Raw genomic sequence first — 10,502 nt, 5'->3', positions numbered from 1 at the left:
TTGCTCACAATCCAAAGCTAACAAAGCTTGAACAAGACTAATGACCAAGCACTATTTTCAAATAAGTACCTAGTTATAAGTCTCAAGGCACATGGGAGAGGCTACTTAAACTCTCCCAAATCCAGTCAGTTTGCCATGTGGCCTTTATATCTGAAGAAATCCAGTTGAGACCAGAAGAACTACACAGCCTCTGAGCCTGATTTAGACTTATGCACAGATAGATCATTAATTTAGTTACTATATAATCACCAATGGAAAATAATACATTGTATAATTATAATTTATAATGGCCCTTTCACTGATTCTCTACATACTTTTTAGGTAAAAAAGCAAGCTTTACCTTTGAATTTTATATACTACTGGTATTTTTAATAAAAAATATCTTTTTCTGTAAAAGTCCAAACTGTAAATGACTTGCCTTTTATCTGATCGACCAGTTCTTTGAGTTCCTGAATTTGAGCTGTTCTAATTGAGTTCTCTCCCTGCTGGACCTTACTACTTCCTGTCTCCTATCTGTCAGTAGTCCTCCAAACCCCTAGGGTTAATTTAGATCCACTATTGGTGAGCACCACCCTCTGACTTGAAGGAAGGTTCATTTGTGAGAACACAATCAAAATATCACACAACAATCTCCCAATGCTCCTTCCTCTCCTGCCTTCCCCCAGATCCACTACTCTGTTTCTATTCAACAATGAGCTTGCTTCCCAGGGATATCATTACAAGATATTATAATGCAGAATAACAAGAAACAATAAGACTAGGCACACACCCTCATATCATGGCTGGAGACAAAAAAGGAGGGGTTAAAAGGATCCCCCAAAGAGGCAAAAGAGAAAGAGATACCCCCAACCCGACTTTTATGTGTCCCATAAAAACCTCAAGTTAAACAACTACAGCTTGTATGCACAGGGCTGGTGCAAACATTTCCGGGATCCATGGTTGTTGACTTATTATCTGTGAGCCTGTGTGATCACTGCTATGTTCATTCTATGGGGCTTGTACTCCTGGTATCCTCTGACTCCTACAGTCCTTCATCCCTTCTTCTGCAAGTTTCGCAATCTCCACCAGGCTGTTGGTCTCTGCATTTGCTCCCATCATCTGCTAGAGAAAGCCTCCCTGGTGACAAATGGGCTAGACAACAACCTTTGCTTATAGCGGAATAATATTAGAAATCATTTTACTGACTTTTTCCCAGTTATGTTTGATTCTTTCTGGATTTTGGAGCCATCCAGGTTCCAATTCATGGCCATCCAGGCAGTGTCAGGGAAGTGCTTTCTCTTGTGACTTAGGCCTCAGAATTGGATGGCCACTACCACTAGCTCTGATCCACCATTGTGCCAGGCAGGGCAGGTTGTGGGTCTAAGGTTTAGTGGCTGGGTTAGTATCCCAGTATCACCACTAGGAGCCAAGCCTGGTGATAGAAGGACAGTCAGGCTCTATATCATCCAAAATATTTATAAACTTTTGAAACTTTTCTTCTGAGAACTTTGTTTAGCTCTGTAGCCCATTTTTATTAAGTTGTTTATTCATACAGATTTTAGATCTGCATGTAGTCTAGATAGAAATATTCTGTCAGATATATATGTTGGGAAGATTTTCTCCCATGTAGTAGACTACCTCTTCACTCAATTAACAATTTTATCTGCTGAACAGAAGCTTTTAAATTCCAAAAAGTTCATTTGCCGACTGTTGGCTTTATTTCCCGAGCAACCAAGGTACGATTTAGGAAGTCTGTCTCTTATTATGGACTACTATTGGGGTTTGAATAGAAGTGCCTCTCATAGGCTCATGTATTTGAGCACTTGGTGTATTGGCAATGTTGTTTTGGAGGGTTATGGAACTCATAGAACACAAATTTTGCTGGGAGCTGCATTTCCAAGGGGTCATGAAAGATTATAACTTCACTTCTAGTTCATTCTTTACTATCTGTGTGTGATTGGTAGCTAGATTAGCATGCTTCCTCCTGCAACACCTGCTGCAATGCTTTCTTTTTCATTATAGGCTTCCCCTTTGAAAACATAAGTCAATATAAACCCTTCCATTAGATGCTTTTGTTCATGGTATTTGTCACAGCAATAAAAGTACCTAATAAACCTATGTACTTTCTCCACTGACAGTTTCAGAGTTTCAATATCATTTTAATACTTTCTGTTGTCTTATTACTCTAGTTAATAATCAAATCCTTTTATTGAATAACAGCAGGATATCTTTCTTCTGATTTTAAATAAAGTGTCACAAAACCTTTTTTTCATTTGCCATGTCGTTAGTTGTTGATTTATAGAGTATAGCTTTTATTGTGTTGAGAAAGCTCCCTCATTATGATAGCTCATTCATGAGTGTAATCATGAAATCACGAACTGGATTAAAGGTTGTTTTTCTACATTTTCAGATGTGATCAAGCAGTCTCTGACTTTGAGACTCTTGATGTGATAAAACACATTTATTGATTTTAAGCATGTTGGACCACCCTTGTAAATATGAATGAAGCTAAATGAGTCCTAACAAATAATATTTGGTATTTCTTGAATTCTGCTTACAAGTATTTGAGGCACTTGCACATATAGAATAAAAAGCAACATAATTAAAGAGAATAATTCTTGGAAAAGTAGAGCGAAAATATTCCTTTACCTGAAGACTTCAAAACAACATCGCCTCTGCTATGTCTAAGAGCTTTCTACAGAAAAATATTATTTCATATGAATTTAGATTTGTTATATTTTCACTATTTAAGTAAATGATATATTGTCATTCTTACTAAGTATAAAACAGAGTAGAACATATATGACAGTGACTAAACATACCAAAATTTTCAAGGAAATATTTTTCTTTAATACTGGTTAACAATGAACATTTATATGCAATTATGAATGATCAGAGTGCAAGCGTTTAATTATTTGTCTACAGCCCACTATATGTTTGAATACTCTCATCATTGCCTTTTTCATTTCTTGATTCCTGAATGTGTAGATCACAGGGTTCAGAATGGGGGTGACAACTGCCTCAAATATGGACAAAAATTTATCCAAGTGTGTGAAAGAAGAAGGCCATGTGTAGATGAACATCACGGGGCCAAAGAATAAGACCACCACAGTCACATGAGCTGAAAGTGTAGACAGGGCCTTAGAGGAGCCATTTGAAGAATGTTTCTGAACAGTAAATATGATGACAATATAGGAAATGATCAGTATGAAGAAGGAACCTACAGACATAAATCCAGTTTTGACAGAGACCAGTAAGTTCAGTCTGTATGTATCTACACAGGCAAGTTTGATGAACCCAGGAAAGTCACAATAGAAGCTGTCCAAAACATTTGGTCCACAAAATGGTAAGTTTACTACAAAAGCCAATTGAATGAGAGAATGGATAAATCCAACAACCCAAGAGGACACTGAAAACATGATGCATATCTTTGAACTCATAATGGTCAGATAATGGAGAGGCTTACATATGGCCACATATCTGTCAAAAGCCATGGCTATGAGTAAAACCATTTCTATACCACTAACGAAGTGAATGAAGAATATTTGGGTGATGCATCCTCTAAAAGTGATGACTTTATGCTTTCTCAACAGATCATAAATCATCTTGGGGGACACAACAGAAGAAACACCCAAGTCAATGAAGGAGAGGTTAGCCAACAGAAAGTACATAGGAGAGTGTAAGTGAGGGTCAGATGCTACAGTGAACACGATGAGGGAGTTTCCTGTTATACTTGCTATATAAAACATGGAAGAGAACACAAAGAGGAATAATTGAATGTCCCAAGAGTTGGTGAGTCCCAGGAACACAAACTCTGACACCACAGACTGATTCTCTCCTTCCATTGCCTTTGTTTGTAGTACTACCTGAAGGAGAAAATGTGAGAAATTGTAAATTATAATTTTATAAATAGAATAAGAGAAACTCCATGTTATGAAAATCTATTTTACTGCAGCATTGAAACTGACTAAAGGTAAATAGTTTGAGAGAAGGAAGTTCTATTAACAATCAATAATCTGAAATTTATAAATTAGTTTGAATTATGACTTAACACCTGTAGCAAAAGTTTTATCAAAAACTCAAAAGACAATAAGGTTTGGTGGGTTTTAAAAGGGGATATTAGGGCTTGGAGAGATAACTCATCACTTAAGAGCACTTGCTATTATTTCAAAAGACCCTAGTTTTGTTCTTAGCCTCCATTCAAGTAGCTTAAAATAGCCTAGAGTTCTAGCTCCCGAAAGTCAAATGACCCCTCTTGGTTTCCATAAATTTCCACAAACATGAAACATGAGCTTAATCACAAATACACATACAAGTAATTTTTAAATGACCTTTCTAAAGAGTATTCTTTTACAAACTGTTGATGACATTTAAATTAACACATTCATTTAAGAAAAAAAGTATGAAAAGTTTTCAAAAACTGAAGTACAGTTTAGATTTGCAGCACACTATTGGTGTGCTTGTCTAACAATTTATTTCTTTATATTGGCTTTATCCTTAATAGTATAATACAAAAAAGAAGTGGGTTGGGGTATAAAGTATAAAAAAGTAGACAAGAGAAAAGATGCAAATGATTAAAAGAGAAATACCATATAATATAAAAATCCTCACCTTAAGGGTATATAAGCAGAAGAAACATTATATGAATATGTTTCCCATTTTATTGTACTATTATTTCAAAAATATTAATATTATGATGAACAACCTCTGTTCATTTAACGTTTATAGACATGTGAATTGTAAAGGCACATATATAAAAACAAAAAAATGTAAGAATCCTTTTATCATAATCTTGTGAAATGATTTATATTATTTGGTAGTATTATTTTATTTAGAGAAGGAACAGCATAGCAGACATCATCTTTTCTTTAGATTCAGGAACCTTGATTAATCAGCTATGTGCTGTCTACCATTAGAAAGATGCTGAGCACTCAAACTTGAGGGGTTTTTTTTTTTGTTAAACAAATTAAAATGGATACTTAAAGTGAAGTTATAGCAATGAAACACAGATCACATTCATGCATTCAGTAAGGAGTGGGCAGGACAGAGTGAGGCAGCCATAAACACAATCATGTCTACAATAGATAAGAGCTCCATTTGTGGATGTTTAATTAATGCTAACAATATCATGCATTTCTTCCTCTTGCTCATAGCAGTGACCAATTCATGAGATTACTCAAAATCATTAATGAATATGAATAAGCAGAGGGCATCACACTACCGTGCCCAAATATGTTCCAAAATGTACTACTCGTCTCCCATTAACTAACACATTACATTATTCACATCATTTCAACAACAGCATAACACATTTCAAATGTGAAATTGGTGCATTTGCTCTCATAGAACATCATATATATGTTTAGCACTAAAAAAACTAATTAATTGGCTCAATTTTCAAACACCAACCTCTATACAGCTCAATTTATGTATGACTTCTCATTAGTGCATACCAAAGCCAAGACTCTGAAAGCCTAGAAAATGAGGAAAAATACATATTTGGTGAACACTGAAAATTCTCCATTTATGTTTTTTAAAACTACAAAATATACATGATTATATAATATTAAAGATTGGGTAGAATTATGAAAAATAAAGAAAATGAACTGTAATCTTTTCTTTAAGCATTCTAACTCTGCCCTAAGCCTGCCTTAAGCATACTTCCTCTGGTTCTCAGGGCTTCCTTCCTTACTCTTTCTTTAAAGTTCCTTTCCCTCTTTCCTTTCATGTACCTGATTTGCAAGTCACCTTAACTAATTCTCTCTCTCTCTCTTTGTCTCTCCTTCACATTCTTACCTTCTTTCTCAATCTCTATCTTTCTTCGGCCCCTCTCTCTCCTTCCTCCCATAAAGTACTTCTGAGATTTAAAAATTGTCTTCCCTTGGGTAATTTTCTTCTAAACACTAAAAAATTATTCTCAGGCTTTAAAAAGTGGTAATAAAGAGATAAATAAGAATGAACGAAAAATCTAAATCTACATCAGGTAGAATGCTCATAGACAGACTATGAAGTTTAAAAAGTTGGTATATAATCAGAATAGAAAAATGAGAAAGCTTATTGTAAATTAGGCCTAAATATTTAAATTATGAACTTATCCCCATCAATTGGATCTGTTGTATTTTCACTATGCTTATTTTTTCAAAGCATTTCTTAAATTCCAGGAAACCTAACCAAATATAGTTGCCCCTAATTTAAGAACATTACTACACTTATTTAATAGTTTGGGAGATATAAGTATTTCTGTATCTTATTCAAATACATAATTAGGTAAAAGTCACCTCATACATCTTTAGTCTTCCTGATAAAAACACTGATCAGAATCAAATTAATTCAAACATACCAACATTATATTTTACACCACAGATGAAAACAAGAAAACAATTTCAACTTTTTATATTTTAAATACCACTTAGTTCTGAAATTAAAATGACATTGTACCACAACATCTGTTTTCAACGTTGAGGCCTTTGGTCTCATGTTAAAATTTACTTCTGGTCAGGTTTTTATAACATTCTTCCAACCTGAAAAGTATGAAAATCTCTCACAAAATTTTCTTCCGTTTTAGAAAACATCCACCAAACATTTTGTAGAAGGTGAGTTGTTCACACTCAACCCATTTCAAAAAGCCAGTGAGAAGAAAACTACAAATCTCCTTGTGTTTTTCTATAATTATTAATATTTTTATTAGTTACCTATTTGTAGGATATTATATCATTCATTCAATCAGTTATTGATGAGCAAAAATTGATTAATTATATTTCTACATAAACTTAGAAGAAGATGTTACAAGGTTGTTTGACTTCTCAAGGTCATTTACAATGTGGTTTTAGCTCATAGGCAGTCGGTTACTTAGCCTTTGCCAATACTTCAGTTGCTGATTATCAGCTATCCTACTGTGCATTCAATTCCTTTTCCTGACTGCTCTCTACTTTGCTTGTCTTCTTCAAGCCCTTTAGGATGTGACTCTTATCCACAGTAATTCCCAGCACAAACTATCATCTAGGAATTAGCCACCCAAGCATTGCTAAGTTTATTTCCGGCCATGCATTTTACCTGAATGATAACAACATCATCTTAGCAGAGTCAAGCCTCTCTGTGTGCCCTCACATAAAATACCACATGGAATTTTCCATTAGGGAGATAAGAAACTCATTATACACACCTCAAGAGGTCACTGACGAAGGGACATTACAAAAACTTGGCAATTTAGAAGCATCATTTAATTATAGAATTCTTTTCTCTACAGTATTTGGATTTGTTCTGTGTGACCAAACAATTTCTGTAGCTCACATTATGATATTAAGGAGAAGAACAAAAGAAACCAGGGTTATTATGGTATCATTTAACTACATGCATTTGAAAGTTTAACAGTTAACATGGTGGCACATACCTTTAATCTCAGAAATCATAAGGCAGAGGCAGGTGGATCTCTGTGAGTTTGAATCCAGCCTTAAATAGTGACTTTCAAAACATTTAGAGCTACATAGTGAGATCCTGCTCAATGCAAAAATATATCACTGCTATTATTCCCTAATAATAGATAAATATTCTCTCAAAGTTTAACTATCATCACAGAGTTAAATGAAACTAATATTTAAATTATAGTGTAGTTTAAGAAGAAGAATTTATGTGAAGTCCTCATTTTCAGTAAAACTGTGACTTATAACTATGATGTCCAAAATATCTATCAACTAAGAATAACAAAGAAACAATGCTCCACCCATGTCAATTCCTACAACCCCCTGAAAGAATGTTGAGACTATGTACGAAAAGTTACACAGTTTATACAAAGAGCTGACAGCAGAACATCATTTAATAAACTGTTGTACAAGTAAATAAACATGAATGTGGACAAAAAATAGATTTATTTTCCAGTACGTACCACAGCACAGTAAGCGTGTAGGAACAGTGAATTATACTGTGATTTAATTTTATACAACTTGTAAGAAAATGGCTGCAACAAAGAATGGCATACTCGTGTCAAGGGTGTGGACTGGTGTTTAAGATATCCACAAATAGCAAAGAAAAGGGAACCGGGTGTAACTGGAAGGGTGAACTATTTGTACTTTTTGTTTTCTAATATCTAAGAGATGAACAGAGTTGGGAAAATAATATCAAATTAGGAAAGCATTGGGACATATAGTGAGCAATTATGTCATTGCCAGATAACTGTCTGTGTGTTTTCATGAGATTTGTTCTAATAACACGATTTCCCTCAGATCATCTTATCCTTCATCAGGATTTCTATTACATCGTATTCTCTACTTAAAAACTGAAAAAAGTTTCACTTAAGAAACCATCTATCTTGATATGATACATTTTGTATGTATCATTATTTATACAATGTATGAAAGCCACTTACCAGAGATTGTTAAAAGAACACCAAAACAATCCCTAAATTCTAAATCTCATGTTTCCAGTCCCCACTCTAAATTAGAGTCCAAATTGCACCCACATAATTGGCAGATTTCTGTATTAGATATTTTTCAGTGGACAGTCTCTTCCAAGTTAGGCAAGCAATGTATGTGTATACATTCACAATACACGTTTATGTTTTCTTCTACATAATAGGGAAAATGCTGCAAATTGAATGTGTACACACACACATACACACACACACACACACAGAGAGAGAGAGAGAGAGAGAGAGAGAGACAAAGAGAGAGAGAGAGAATATGTACATTATGATTGGTTTTAATGTCAATTGGCCACAAATTAGAATCACCTAAGTAGGGAGAAGACTCTCCTGAAAAATTGTCCTGAGGTCTTGTAGATATAGATGTCATATCCTCGTTTCTTTTACTTAGAAAAGCTGTCTAAAATTGTTTGTGTGTGTGTGTGTGTGTGAGTGTGTGTGTGAGTGTGTGTGTGAGTGTGTGTGTGTGTGTGTATGTATGTTCAGGATAAGAACACTGTGACACTCTATACTGAAATTTAATCTTTTATTCTACAAAATTTACATATTATTTTCCTGCTCCAGAGCAACCATAAAATGCATAGCATTGACAAGTAACACTTCATCTCCAAACCCACCAATCCCAGGCAACTTCAGCAGCTCCATGAGACATGGACTACAACTGCATAGAACAAACCAAGAGATGAGTGACCAGCATTTCAGCTGGTCAGCCCAGTATCTATGCCCTAGGCAAAACATGGGCACTTCCCATACACACACCTCAGCTACAAGGGCAAACCTCCTATAGGCAGGGTTCCCAAGCACGACCTATCAGGTCCTGCAATCTACATGTTCCATTTTAATCACAAGCCTACTCATCTCCTGTGACCGCAATAGCCCCCTTAGATACAGACTGTGATTGCACAGAACTGAACAGAAGTGAATGACCAGCAGCAAACAGACTGCAACTACACAGAGTGAACCAAGAGCAACTCCCTAAAACAAACAGTAACTGCACAGATTGCTCCAAGACAGGATAACTGAGACACAGACACCAACTGCAAAAATTGAACTAAGAGTCAAAGACACTACCTGTACAAATTGGACTAACAGATAGGTAAACACCAGTGCAAGAATATATTCAACAACCTAAAGAGCAATCTGGTACCACCAGAACCTTATAGTCCTACTATAGAAAAACCTAGACATTCAAAGCCAGAAAAAGCAGAAGAAATAGAATTATCAGTCAAAGAAAACATTAGAGGTAACAATGCCATAACACAAAAATCCAGGAAATTTGGGACACAATTAAAAGACCAAACACAAGATTAATGTGGATAGAAAAAGGAGAAGAACCGGAGCTCAAAGGAACAGAAAATATGTTCAACAAACTCATAGAAGAAAACTGTACCAACAAGAAGAAGGAAATATCTATGAAAATACAAGAAACATACAGAACACTAAATAGATTGGACCCAAAAAAATTCCTTCATCACATAAAAATCAAAACATAAAATATATAGAATAAAGAATACGAAAAACTGTAAAGGAAAAAAACTAAGTAATATATAAAGGCAGACCCATCAAATAATCAAGACAGAGTTAAAATACATTAGTGGGACCATCAGGTGGGTCATATTTCTACTCCTTAACTAATCCATTGTCTTTTAATTTTGTCATAGTAAATATTAAAGATAGTTTTGTACATTTTAAAAATAATTACCTCATACTCACATGACTGGAATTTAGGCAGATAACTGAGGTAGTCAAGGAATGGCTCTTACGTGGACTAATGATAGCACAGTAGGCTCTAGACTGCTAACATCATAGCTCTCTAGACGCACAGCAGTTCATGTCAAGCAATCATCTTTGCAGAACATGGTTTTCAGATTAATTTAATTTTTAATGTATGTGTCAGTGTGTATGTCCACGTGTATGTGTGTATATATATATGTATATGTATATATATTTGTATAAATGTGTATATGTGTGCGTGTATGTCTGTGTCTCTGGATATGTATATATGTATGTATGTATGTGAGTATATGTCTATGTGTATGGACGTGTGTATTTGTGTATATGTATTGTGTATATCTGTGTGTATGGACATGTGTATATGTGTGTATGT

The 10,502-nt window shown here is 34.9% G+C and overlaps 1 protein-coding gene across 1 annotated transcript; it reads right to left on the bottom strand.

Moving 5' to 3' along the window:
* Positions 1-2,861: 2,861 nt before the first annotated feature.
* On the bottom strand, positions 2,862-3,824 carry LOC121465808 (olfactory receptor 4F3/4F16/4F29-like). Its single transcript, XM_041679211.1, has one exon. It carries the CDS (start codon positions 3,822-3,824, stop codon positions 2,862-2,864), a length of 963 nt encoding a protein of 320 aa, XP_041535145.1.
* Positions 3,825-10,502: the final 6,678 nt, after the last annotated feature.

The sequence above is a fragment of the Microtus oregoni genome, unplaced genomic scaffold (assembly GCF_018167655.1).
Source record: "Microtus oregoni isolate MIOR12 unplaced genomic scaffold, Mior012 000031F_ref0000149, whole genome shotgun sequence".
NCBI classification, from domain to species: domain Eukaryota; kingdom Metazoa; phylum Chordata; class Mammalia; order Rodentia; family Cricetidae; genus Microtus; species Microtus oregoni.
This window is presented reverse-complemented; position numbering and strand designations above follow the sequence as displayed.

Bases quoted from the DNA above. Each gene is read 5' to 3' on its own strand.
- LOC121465808 (XM_041679211.1), bottom strand. From the start codon at position 3,824: ATGGAAGGAGAGAATCAGTCTGTGGTGTCAGAGTTTGTGTTCCTGGGA.